The sequence below is a fragment of the Dipodomys merriami genome, unplaced genomic scaffold, assembly GCF_024711535.1.
Source record: "Dipodomys merriami isolate MVZ:Mamm:240054 unplaced genomic scaffold, mDipMer1.0.p SCAF_943, whole genome shotgun sequence".
Taxonomy (NCBI): Eukaryota; Metazoa; Chordata; class Mammalia; order Rodentia; family Heteromyidae; genus Dipodomys; species Dipodomys merriami.
The window spans coordinates 75,798-88,691 of NW_027206561.1; the positions used below are offsets into that span (position 1 = coordinate 75,798).

Below are 12,894 nucleotides of genomic sequence, written 5' to 3' on the forward strand. Positions count from 1 at the left end.
GAAAAGAAAAAAGCCGGAAGTGGCTCTGTGGCTCAAGTGGTAGAGTGCTAGCTTTGAGCTGAGGGACAGCGCCCAGACCCAGAGTTCAGGCCCACAACCGGACCCAAAAAAAAAAAAAAAATCTCACGGACTTTCCTACCCACGCTGGCTTCAAATGTGATTCTCAGATCTCGGTCTCCTGAGTAGCTAGGATTCCAGGTATGAGCCACCAGTGCCCGGAGTGACTTGACTGTTTTTACAAATGTAACTTAAGGCAATATGTTAACATGTATTTCTTTCTTCTCATTGACTTCACTAAAAATTCAGTTATTAAATCTCTCATACATGTTGGTGATTTAGCCTTTTTTTTTTTTGGGGGGGGGGGTCCAGTCGTGGGCCTGAACTCTGGGCCTGGGGACTGTCCCTCAGCTCTTCAGATCAAGGCTAGCACTCTACCACTTGAGCCACAGCGCTACTTCCGGCTTTTTACTTTTTGTTTATGTGGTGCTGAGGAATCGAACCCAGGGCCTCAGGCATGCAAGGCAAGCGCTCTACCACTGAGCCACCTTCCCAGCCCCACATGTTGGTGATTTAATACTGATAACTCTGCCTCCTTTGTTTCCAGAAGATTTGATTCACATGGATTTAAGTATTGTCCTGAGCAGAATTTGTTGATAGTGCTTATATTAAATCTTGATAAGCAGATCTTAATTTACGATGTACATCTAAAATCTCTGCCCTTGTGATTGGAAAATGCCAAGGGCTCAAAATACGTGCTAAGAAAAGAAATAAAGAACAAAGAACCAGTTTTCAAAAAGAAGCAGGAGTGGAACTGGGAAAGTGGCTCAGTGGTAGAGTGCTTACTTAGCATGCATGAGGCCCTGGGTTCGATTCCTCAGCACCACAGAAGCAGAAAAAGCCAGAAGTACTGCTATGGCTCAAATGGTAACCTTGAGCTGAAGAGCTGAGGGACAGTGCCCAGACCCAGAGTTCAGGCCCCATGACTGACCAAAAAAAAAAAAAAGCAGGAGTATGTGAAATTCACCTTTCAGGAGACTCTACAAGATAGAGAAACACATGTAACAAAACGTAAGAGAAGTAGGTCTGGTACAGTGAACAGTTAATGCTGAGGTGGTTTAAAGGGGTTATGGAGGGACTGGCTTAGGGGTACATGCCAATAATCTCAGATACTGGGAAGAAGAGACAGCTAAGGGCTAGACAGAGCAAAAAGTCAGCAAAAACTCATCTCAACAAATAAACCAGGACTGGCTTAGGGGTACATGCCAATAATCTCAGATACTGGGAAGAAGAGACAGCTAAGGGCTAGACAGAGCAAAAAGTCAGCAAAAACTCATCTCAACAAATAAACCAGGAATTATAGTATAAAACTCTAATTCCAACTAGTCTGAGGATTACCCAGGCAAAAAAAAAACATGACCCTACCTGAAAAATAACTGAAGCAAAAAGGGCTGAGTATGTGGCTCAAGTGGTAGAGTGCTAGCCTTGAGTGAAGAGCTGAGGGACAGCGCCCAGGCCCAGAGTTCAGGCACATGACCAGACCAAAAAAAAAGTTAGAGAGCTGGGTGCTGTTGGCCCATGCCTGTAATCCTAGCTACGCAGGTGGTTAAGATTGAAGAATCACCGTTGCAAGCCAGCCTGGGCAGAAAAGTCCCCTTGAGACTCTTCCCTCCAATTAACGACTCAAAAACTGGGAGTGGTGCTCTGGCTCAAAGTGGTAGAGCACTAGCCCTGAGCAAAAAGAGCTCATGGACAGTGCCCAAGCCCTGAGTTCAAGTTCCATGACCAAGAAAGAAAAAAAAAAAGTCACACTAGATGTTAAGTGACATATGTTATCAAAATGCACTAAAGAAAACTAGTGTTGAGGAAAAAATTAAAATTATACAAATTAAACTTATGCACTGCCTCAAAAAATAAAAGAGGGCCAACAAAGATATCCCTCAGTTAATCTGAATTTTTAAAAATGGACTGGAGATACAGCTCAAATGGTAAAGAACCAGTAGTGAGCAGAAACTCAAGCAAGAGTTTCAGAGTTTCAAGAGTTTCACGCACACACACGCGCGCGCAAGGAGACTAAGGACTTAATAAAAACAACACGCAAATCTGCGTGCTCTTAACTGAAAGCATTGATGAGAAGATCTACTTGGGGGAAACACCGCTTCGCTTCCAGAAGCAGCAAAGCACTGATTCTGCGTGCGGTCCTGGGCTTGTCTCCGGCCTGAGCACCGGCCTCAGGGTGAGCGGCTCCAGGCTAGGGCTCTGGTACTTTGGGCCCCAACGCCATTTCTGGCTTTTTGTGGGTTAAACGGAGCTAGGGGTCTCACGAGCCTTCCTGTCCAGGGCTGGCTTCGAACCGTGATCCTCAGATCTCAGCCTCCAGCCCGCACGCCGGCCTCGGCATCTGAGTACTGACCGGTCACGAGATGGCAGTCCCCCTGTCCCCCTCGCACCGGATCACAGCGCAGGCGGCGCGCCAGGGAACCGACGCAGGCCGCGGCCGGGACTCCACACACGGCCCCTCCAGCCGAGGCTGGGAAGACGCCCGCGCGGAGCCCAAGCACCGGAGGCGGCCGGCGGCGCGGCCGGTGCCTGGCTCCTGCCGGCCTCACGCCGCCGGCGCTTCTCGGCCGTCCCCCGCGCGGCACCGCAGCGAGCCCACAGGCCGGGCGGGCGGCACGCAGACGACCTACCGAGGCAACGCCGGGACGCGAGGGGTGAGGGGCGGCCAGGGCCACGGGGCGGCCGCGGGCACGCGCCACCCGAACGCACCGACCGAGGCGCCGCGGCGGACGCGGTCCACTCGCAGGGAGCCCCGCCCCCACCTCTGGAGACGGCACGAGGCCTGACGGCACGGGGCCGGGCGGCCTCCGCGGTGCACTGTGGGGAATGTAGTCCCAGCCGCGCCGCCGCCTCGCTCAGGGTGAGCGTGCGCGCGGGCGCAGGTTGGTTTTGGGGTCGGTGCTCGCCCGACTCACGCAGGGAACTAGGAGGCGCCTTGGACTAAGCACACACGCAGGCACACGCATACTCTCCCTCCCCGCTCCGGGGCAGGCATCCAATCACAAGCTGGCATCACCACACACACAGTGCTCTTTTTCACTTTGGTAATTTTGAGTTTCAGTTTTCCGCGTGCCTTCGCGCCGCGCTTCCTCTGGGCATGGGATAGAGCACTTGCCCCACGTGAGCAAATGTATCCTTCACCAGACTTCCATCAGAAGTCCACCCTGCCCCGTAGGCAGGTCTACAGATGAATACTGACCCACCGTACAGCCTGAAATACTGGGCCTTCTCTATCTCACCTGTGCGCCCCATAACTTACTATCAACTGTGGCCCAGAAACAGTAAATGGAAAACTATAAGCAACCTGCTTTAAGTGGCACACTGTTCTAAGAACCCGATGAGGCCCTGCTCTGCCTGTCTATCCCCTCCAGAACACGAAGAGCCATCTCTCTAGCTTATCAGTGTGTACAGTCCACCTATACCAACTCAGTGTTGATGAGTTGTGAAGGTATTACTGTGCTTGTAAATAGGGCTCAGTAGTGTATGCTATTCCAGGCGCACCAGGAATCTTGGAATGCATTACCTGTGAATGCAGGACTAGTAATTGATACAAGCCAGATTCTATTCAGTGCAGGAAGGAAGAACAAGATCTGGACCAGAAAATACAAAGTATCTGGTATGCCCTTAAAGAGGTATCAACTTAAGTGAGAATGTTCATGTTATCAGTTATTTGATTTTCTTTACAAGGTTCAAGAGTATACCTAGAGCCATCTTTCTAGTATTTCTGACACTTCAGAGTACTCTGATTTTACTACTACCTTAGACTACTAGACACCCATCTAGACTAGACTACTAGACACCCATCTATATCAAGGTATGCTTCTCATCAATGTTTGGGGAAGACTATATACTATTTTACAATTAATCTACTTCTTCTAAACGATACTTAGTAAAGGTAAAGTAGCATATGTAATGCTGACTTGAACTACAACTCTTCCAGTAATGCAATTAGAACCCTGTAACACATAAATAAAGCTCTTTGGAACTGATTTCTAGTTTCCACCATGTACAAAAACACATGTAAAAAGCCAGGCACCAGTGGCTCACGCCTGTAATCCTAGCTACTCAGGAGGCTGAGATCTGACGATCACGATTCAAAGCCAAGCCAGGCAGGAAAGTCCGTGAGACTTTATCCCCAATAAAGCACTAGAAAACCTGAAGTGGTGCTGTGGCTCAAACGGTACAGCGCTCGCCTTGAGCTGAAGAGCGCAAGGACAGCACCCAAGCCCCAGATTTCAAGCCCCATGACTGACCAAAAAAAAAAAAAAAAAAAAACACTTACAAAGTATTTAGTAATATTTACTATAGACATGATCCTCAATACAGCTACTATAATATTAAAGCCCAAGTTATTCCTAATTCTGTAATTCTTTCTATAAATTTGCTCTCCTGATGAAAGCAAACTTACTTTAGGGTGAGTTATGCCAGCTGGGAAGATGATATTGGCCAGTTTTAAATATGCATTGGATTTAAAAAAACCTCTTCTCATTGGAAAATGAATAAAACTCAGGAAACTGCATCGGCATTTTGTTATGTATCTTGCCTTTATTTTAGACTAAGATAATGTCAATTCAAAATTGAACAAGTTAGCAAAACTCGGGCTCAAACCATAACTAAAAATATTAATAGAATACTTTTTTCGGTCATGGTCTTGAACTCAGGACCTAACCAATATTGCTGAGCTCTTTTGTTCAAGGCTAGCACTCTACTACTTGGAGTCACCATGCCACGTCCACTTTGTTTGCTTGTTTTGTTGGTCATGGGGTTTGAACTCTGGGCCTGGATGCTGTCCCTAACCTCTTCAGCTCAAGGCCACAGTGCCACTTCCAATTGTCAGGTGGTTAATTGAAGGTAAGAGTCTCACAGACTTTTCTGCCAGGGCTGACTTTGAACCACGATCCTCAGATCTCAGCTTCCTGAGTAGCTAGTATTACAGGTGTGAGCCACCAGCAGCCTGCCTGCCACTTCCAGTTTTTGAGTAGATAATTGAAAACAGGAGTCTCATGGAGACTTTTCAGCCCAAGCTGACTTCAAACCATAATCCTCAGACTTCAGCCTCCTAAGTAGCTAGGATTATAGGACTGAGCCACCAGCACCTACCTTATAGAATATTTCTAAAAGCACAGCATTATGCACAGTTGATGTCAATAATGTGGTAGATACATTTTCAGATTAAAATATGCTGCGGAAGAAACCAGCAAGTTCAAAATTAGTTTACTATAAGCCAACAGATTTATTCATAACTTTCTTTTATGAATTCACCTAAAAATATCCCATCTCCTCTGGAAATCAGACCCTTGCCCACAGTTTCTGCTCTGAATAAATGCATAGAAATATGAAAATTCAGTTAACTCATCACAATGATATGTTTCCCTAATATAATTACCTCATAAACTTTTGGAGTATTGTGAAAAGTCACAATTCATTAACTTAAAAGTTGCTTTGTCTCCTTCAAGAGAATTTAGAATAAATAGTATCTGGCAAATAAATTCTCAAGTGACTTTGTTTGTGTCACTTTGTTTCACTATAAATTTTCTGAGCCGGGCGCTGGTGGCTCACGCCTGTAATCCTAGCTACTCAGGAGGCTGAGATCTGAGGATCGCGGTTCAAAGCCAGCCCGGGCAGGAGAGACCGTGAGACTCCTATCTCCAATAAACCACCAGAAAACCGGAAGTGGCGCTGTAGCTCAAGTGGTAGAGCGCTCGTCTTGAGCTGAAGAGCTGAGGGACAGCGCCCAGGCCCAGAGTTCAAGCCCCACGACCGACAAAAAAAAAAAAAAAAAAAAAAAATTTCTGATATGCAGACAGAGTACCCCTTAGTAAGCTCTTCCTTATCAAGCATTCTATTCTGGCTAGGCCAACAGATGCAGAATGAGGGCTGGTCTCTAACTAAAAGCTTCTTCATATCTATTGCATACTGACTTTCCTGGAAGGAATTTACAGATATAGAGCAAGGGTTGGGAAGATGGCTCAGTGGTAGAGCGCTTGCCTTGCATGCCTGAGGCCCTGATTTCTCAGCACCACGTAAGCAAAAAGAAAAAAGCCAGAAGTGGCACTGTGGCTCAAGTGGTAGAGTGCTAGCCTTGAGCTGAAGAGCTGAGGGACAGCGCCCAGGCCCAGAGTTCAGGCCCCACGACGGGACCCCCCCCCCAAAAAAAAAAAATAGAGAGAGCAAGGACTCCTTTTAAATGAAAAATCTTCTCAATACTGATCTCTTCCTTGGATATTGATAAAGAATGAGCAGCTACTAATAGCTTTCATACATATTCCTGGAGTTTTTTTCCATGATGTAAAATAGGTCTGGGCCGCACTCCTTCATGTTCAACACATTCATATAAGGCTCTTTCCCAAAAGTTCTCTGAAGTAAAAGTAAGGCATTATTTTGGAGATTTTAGGTTTGTACTTATCCATAAATTTTTAGGCCTTCCTTACAGAGAGAATCATTGCTGTTCATTAAACAATGGGTGGTAATTAAGTGAATTTTCATATTTATAGGGGTTCTCTAAAGAGTGCATTCTCTGGTGTTTAACAAGGTTTGAGTTCCAGCTGAATGATTTATTACATATCTTACATACATAGGGTTTCTCTCCAGTATGAGTTATCTGATGTAGAATGAGAGAAAAGCTTCTACTAAAGGCTTTATCACATTCTACACATGCATAGGGCTTCTCTCCAGTATGAATTTTCCTATGTTGAGTAAGGGATGCGTGCCAACTGAAAACTTTACCACAATCATCACATTCATAGAGCTTTTCTCCAGCATGAATTCTCTGGTGTTTAATGAGGAATGAGTGACAACGGAATGCTTTGCTACACTCATCACATTCATAGGGGGTTTTGGTTGTATGGATGCCTTGGTGTCGAGTAAGATGTGAGGAACGGCGGAATGCCTTCCCACATTCACTGCATTCATAAGGTTTCTCTCCAGTATGAGTAATCTGATGTCGGATGAGTTCTGAGCCACTGCTACAGGCTCTCCCACATTTCCTACACATATATTGTTTCTTGCCTAGGTGAATTCTCTGATGTCGAGTAAGATTTGAGGCACGACTAAAGGCCTTTCCACATTGAGCACATTCAAAAGGTTTCTCTCCAGTGTGTGTTCTCTGGTGCTCAATAAGGAATGAAAGATAACTGAATGTCTTATTACAGTCCTTACATTCATGGGGCTTCTTTCCAGTATGTATCATCTGATGTTTCACAAGATTTGAGATCTGGCTAAAGGTCTTGCCACACTCCTTACACACATATGGTTTCTCTCCAGTGTGAGTTCTCTGATGTAACACAAGGGAGAAGCGCCGATTGAAACTTTTTCCACATTCATGGCATCCATAGGGCCTCTCTGTATCACTGATACTCATATGTTGACCTAGGAATTCTTGATGAGAGACTGTCACTTGCCTGATAAACCCCTGGTCTCTCTGTAGCATCTGGGTACCATTTTTGCACTTCCAGCTTCTCTTTAAGTTGGAACAAATAGGGCCTTGGCTTAAAATTCTTTCCATTATCAAATACTTGGATGAGTCACCTTCAAGAATGGCATTTTTTGGAGAAAACTCTTTGATCTTCCCATCTGACACTGAAAGATACAATTTTTTTAAGTAAGAAATTTTCGTGTATTGAGTAAACTAAAAGCCATTTCACCTTTTCTTTTCTTGGTGCCAGTCCTGGTGCTTGAACTCAGGGCCAGGGTGCTGTCTCTGAGCTTTTTTGCTGAAGGCTAGCACTCTACCACTTGAGCCACAACTCCACTCTGACTCTTTCATGATTAATTAGTGACAAAAGTCTCATGGGCTTTCCTGCCTCAGCTAGCTTTAAGCTGCAATCCTTAGATTTCAGCTTCCTAAGTAACAACATATACAGGCATGAGCCAGTAGCACCAAATCATTTCTTTTTTTTTCTTTGGCAGTTGGGGGGCTTGAACTCTGGGCCTGGGCGCTGTCCCTCAGCTCTTCAGCTCAAGACTAGCACCCTACCACTTGAGCCACAGAATCACTTCCAGTTTCCTGGGGTTTTACTGGAGATAAGAGTCTCACAGACTTTCCTACCTGGGCTGGCTTTGAACCACAGTCCTAATATCTCACCCTCCTGAGTAGCTAGGATGACAGGCGTGAGCCACCAGCGCCTGGCCATTTCTTCTTTTTGTCTGAGACAGTTTTACTTTCAAGCTGGGCTTGAGATCCACAATGTCAAACTGTGTAGGAAAGTCTATGAGACACTTACCTCCAATTAACCACCAAAAAGCCAGAGGCGGAGCTGTGGTTCAAGTGACAGAGTGCCAACCTTGAACAAAAAAGCACAGGATAGCACCCAGGTCTGATACATTAAAAAAAAGACAAAGTGGATGGGAAAGTGGCTCAGAGGTAAAAATGCTCACCTTGAGCTGAGGGACAGTGCCCAGGCCCAGAGTTCAGGCCCCACAACTGACAAAAAAGAAGGAAAGTAGGAAGGAGTGGGGGACCCGTAGAGCGCTAGCTTTGAGCTGAAGAGCTGAGGGACAGTGCCCAGATCTAGAGTTCAGGCCCCACGACCGGACCTAAAAAAAAAAAAAAAAGACAGGCAGACAGGCCTAGGGATAGGCCAAGGGCAGCTAAGAAGTGTCTCTCTTGTCACATATTGCACAATTTCTGTAATTCAACCTTTGACAAACTATAAAGGTTGTAGAACTTTCATAAGAATATACATTTAGCTGGACGCCAGTGGCTCACACCTGTAATCCTAGCTACTCAGGAGGCTGAAATCTGAGGATCATGGTTCAAAGCCAGCCTTGGCCGGAAAGTCCATGAGATTCTTATCTCCAATAAACCACCAGAAAACCAGAAGTGGTGCTGTGGCTTAAGTGGTAGAGCACTCGCCTTGAACTGAAGAGCTCAGGGATAGCACTCAGGCCCAGAGTTCAAGCCCATAACAACAAAAAAAAAGTCTCAAGGTAGGGTGAGGGGTGGGAGTGGGGTGGCAGGGAAGGAACAACTGTCTCTCTCAGCCTGTATTTCACTTACCTGAAAAGAGATCTCTGTTCACACCTCCCTTCCCAAGCCAGGGCTCTTTCCCTTGCTCCAATAAGGAAACCACATCTGGCTTAGAAATGCAGAGACCTGCTTACAAGAAATGAAAAAGAGTTCAAAATCAGTCTTTAAATCCTAAGAAAGGCTATTAAAATAAATTACAAGTAGAAGTACGGAAAAATGCCCAAAGATTAATTCACCATCTTTTAAAAATAAGATTAAGAGATTCATGGGTCCGGGAGAGTGGCTCAATGGTAGAGTGCTTGCCTTGCATGCAGGAGGCCCTGGGTTTGATTGCTCAGCACCACATAAACAGAAAAGGCTGGAAGTGGCGCTGTGGCTCAAGTGCTTGTCTTGAGCTGAAGAGCTGAGTGATAGTACCCAGGCCCAGAGTTCAAGCCCCACAACGGACAAAAAAAAGAAAGAAAGAAAGAAAGAAATTCATATATCCTTTGTGAATGTTCACCCAGATAATCAAGACTATAACTGGTCACCAGTGCCTTCTCTCTGTAATCCTGGCTACTGGAGAGGAGATCTGAGGACCTCAATTCAAAGCCCGCCTAAGCAGGAAAGTCCTTGAGGCTCTTAAAATTGAAAAACAAAAATGGGCTGGGAAGGTGGCTCAGTGGTAGAGTGCTAGCCTTGAGCTGAAGAGCTGAGGGACAGCACCCAGGCTCAAAGTTCAGGCCGCACAACCAACAACAAAACAACAACAACAACAATATATATATATATATATATATATTTTATATGAGAGAGAGAGAGAGAGAGAGAGAGAGAGAGAGAGAGAGAATGTGTGCTAGCCATGAGCAAAAAAGCTCAGGAACAGCACACGGGCCCTGAGTTCGAAAGGCCCATACTAAGGCTCTAATTATGACTTGAAGGAGATGAGGAATACTTACCCAGTGAAACCAGATGGCCATAATTTTCCAGCATCACAGATCTGTACAAATCTCTCTGAGCAGGCTGAAGCCATTTCCACTCCTCCTGGGAGAAATCTATGGCCACATCTCTGAATGTCACTGAACCCTGAAATAACATACAGGCATCTGTACAACCAGTCCCCATGCCTCACAATGCCTGATTAAGGAATGACTAGAGCCTCACCATGGAAAGTAGACAGTGTGTAGATGTGGGGGTAATAAGAGTTTCCAGAATTCTGAGTAATTCTGATACCCTGAAGATCCTAGGTTTTTGTTTTGTTCTATTTCACAACAGAGGAGAAGTAGAAAAGGATATGGATTATTTGCCCAGAAATGACATGCAGTTGTTCACAACTTAGGGCTATAGATGAGAACAACACAGACTTCCTGTTCTGGTTGGGAAAATTCTTCTTTTTTTATTCTATATTATTTTGTTATTTATATTTTATTTCAAATAAGGAAAATAAATATCACAAAAATAAATTTTAGCCAGGTGCTGCTGGCTCACACCTGTAATCCTAGCTACTCAGGAGGCTAAGATCTGAGGATCACAGTTCAAAGCCAGCTTGGGCAGGAAAGTCTGTGAGACTCTTATCTCCAATTAACCACCTGAAAACCAGAAATGACCAGAGAGTTTGACTTGAGTTGAAGAGCTCAGGGATAGCACCTAGGCCCAGAGTTCAAGCCCATGTCAGACAAAAAATAAACAAAATATCCAGAACTGGCACTGTGGCTCAAGTGGTGGAGCGCTAGCCTTGAGCTGAAGAGCTGAGGGACAGCACGCAGGCCCAGAGTTCAAGCCCCACGACCTACAAACACCAAACCAAACAAACAACAACAAAAAATTATTAAACAATCTAAAACTTATGCATATTTTATTAACTGCCTAGCACACCTATATAACTGGAAAAATTCTTAATAACTTACATTTTTTGAATACTAGACACCATTCCTTTGTAGTTAGTAAACAGTGCAAATTGTGTTTAGTAAACATTGCAAATTTTCCTTAATATGGGTCTATGGTTTGGCCAACATTTCTTTGTGGTAATAACTGGCTGTATTAGGGGGATCAGTAATGATACCCTAACACAACCTCCAACAAATCATAGTGACAATTTTAGAAATATCACAATAAAAAAGACGAGCAACAAACAATACATAAAGTGCACATGCTTCTCAAGAAAGAAACATAATGTTTCTCCGAATGGAACCTAAAGCTCTTTGCCTCAGGGTTACTGGAAATAATAAAACAAAATTCTACTTCACAACATGGTTTTGAATACTTCAATGAGCCACACAACCAGGCAGGTGCCGTGGCTCACACTTTTAATCCTAGCTACTCAACAGGCTGAGATCTGAGGATCAAGGTTCCTGGAAGGAATGTCTGTGAGACCCTTATCCCCAATTAACCAACAAAAGCTGGAGGGACAGTACCCACAAGGAGAGTTCAAGTCCCAGTACCAGCACCAAAAAAAAGAAAGAAAAAGAGCAATGTAAAATGTCCCAACTAATAGTAAACCCCATAAGATGTGCCACAGTTATGTTTTACAATCTTAAAAATTATAACAAAGGGAAATGGCGCTGTGGCTCAAGTGATAGAGTGCTCACCTTGAGCTGAAGAGTGCAGGGACAGTGCCCAGGCCCAAAGTTCAAACCCCACAACCCACTAAAAAAAAAAAAAATAAAGAGGGGCTGGGAAGGTGGCTCAGTGGTAGAGTGCTTGCCTTGCATGCCTGAGGCCCTGGGCTCGATTCCTCAGCACCACATAAGCAAAAAGAAAAAAGTGGAAGTGGCGCTATGGCTCAAGTGGTAGAGTGCTAGCCCTGAGCTGAAGAGCTGAGGGACAGTGCCCAGGCCCAGAGTTCAGGCCCCACGACCGGACCCCCCCCCCAAAAAAAAAAATTATAACAAAGGAAGTGATTTCCTAAACATCTGCAAAAGTGAAAATTAGATTTCCCAGAAGAACTCAAATGGTAGAACAGAGAAAGGAAACTGAAGAATGGTTTGAAGCCTTTATGCTGGTCTCTGGGAAACACTAACCTAAGATAAGCAGTATTCCAACCAATATTTTGGGTTTTCTTGCTAAGGAAATTTATGTCATGTCTGAAAAATGAGTCCTGCGAGGTCAAAACTTTTGCCCGCAACGGTTGCATCCCCAGGCAGTCTGGGGCACGAGCTTGAAGAACCTGGAAAGCAGGTTAAAAGCATGCTTCTGGAGAGCCGCCGGGAGTCTGGGACGCGGGCGCCGCGGGCCCGGGCCGCGCGCACTCTGCGAAGTTCTTCAGCGGTGCCGACACTGGGGTCGGGGCGCGAGGGGCGCGAAGGGCGCTGCGTGGGAACGAGCAAGCCCCAAGCCCGGGAGGGAGAGGCCGGGCAGCAGCCGGGCCACGACCCTCGGGGAGGGGTCTCTGAGGAGCGCCTGGCCGGCCCCAGCTCCCGAAACCTGCACTTCCGAGAGGGAAAGGCACGCTTACCGGAGCCATGACTCGATCTGGGGCGGGAGAGGACGTCAGGCGGCGTTGGCAGGGCGCCGCGGACCCGCCAGCGGGCCCGCGATTCGACCACTCGCGGGCGCGAGCGCCGCCGGGGCCGCTCTGGCAGCGCCGGCCACGAGCGTCCCCTCACAGCGCCGCCCGCGCGCGCAGCGTTCCGGGGCCCAGCACCAGACTCCTGCGAGAACCGCCCCCAGGCCGCAGGCCTCCGACTACACTTCCCAGAGCCCCCGCGAGGGGCGGCCCTCCGCGCCGCGGCGCTCTCCACGCCGCTCGGCCACGCTTCCCAGAGCCGACTGCGGCGAGGGCAACGAGGCGCCTCCCACCGCAGTCCGCGGCAAGCCACGCGATCCGCCGACCTGACCCGACCACCGCACTCCTCCGGGTTCGCCGCTCTGACGGAGGACCGCGCGAGCCG

General features: G+C 46.6%; 1 protein-coding gene across 4 annotated transcripts; it reads right to left on the bottom strand.

Annotated features, from left to right (window-relative positions):
* Nucleotides 1-5,255: 5,255 nt before the first annotated feature.
* LOC138821863 (zinc finger protein 140-like) lies at nt 5,256-12,894 on the bottom strand. Of its 4 annotated transcripts, none has more exons than XM_070014336.1 (5): nt 12,459-12,894; nt 9,964-10,090; nt 9,056-9,154; nt 8,280-8,339; nt 7,559-7,635 (listed from the first exon to the last, which is right to left on the bottom strand). In XM_070014336.1, exons 1-4 carry the CDS (start codon nt 12,465-12,467, stop codon nt 8,320-8,322), a joined length of 255 nt encoding a protein of 84 aa, XP_069870437.1. In that variant the 5' UTR covers nt 12,468-12,894; the 3' UTR covers nt 7,559-7,635; nt 8,280-8,319. The 4 variants fall into 4 exon arrangements, 3 of the variants coding, with proteins under 3 accessions (XP_069870435.1, XP_069870434.1, XP_069870437.1); XR_011370241.1 differs by lacking the exon at nt 7,559-7,635 and adding an exon at nt 8,434-8,592; XM_070014334.1 differs by lacking the exon at nt 8,280-8,339 and having other exon boundaries at nt 5,256-7,635; nt 9,056-9,151; nt 12,459-12,871.

Bases quoted from the DNA above. Each gene is read 5' to 3' on its own strand.
- LOC138821863 (XM_070014333.1), bottom strand. The intron at 9,155-9,963 runs GTAAGTATTCCT...ATTTCTTGTAAG, and splicing joins TGGCCATCTGGTTTCACTGG to CAGGTCTCTGCATTTCTAAG. The intron at 7,636-9,055 runs GTAAGTGAAATA...TGTATCTTTCAG, and splicing joins GAACAGAGATCTCTTTTCAG to TGTCAGATGGGAAGATCAAA.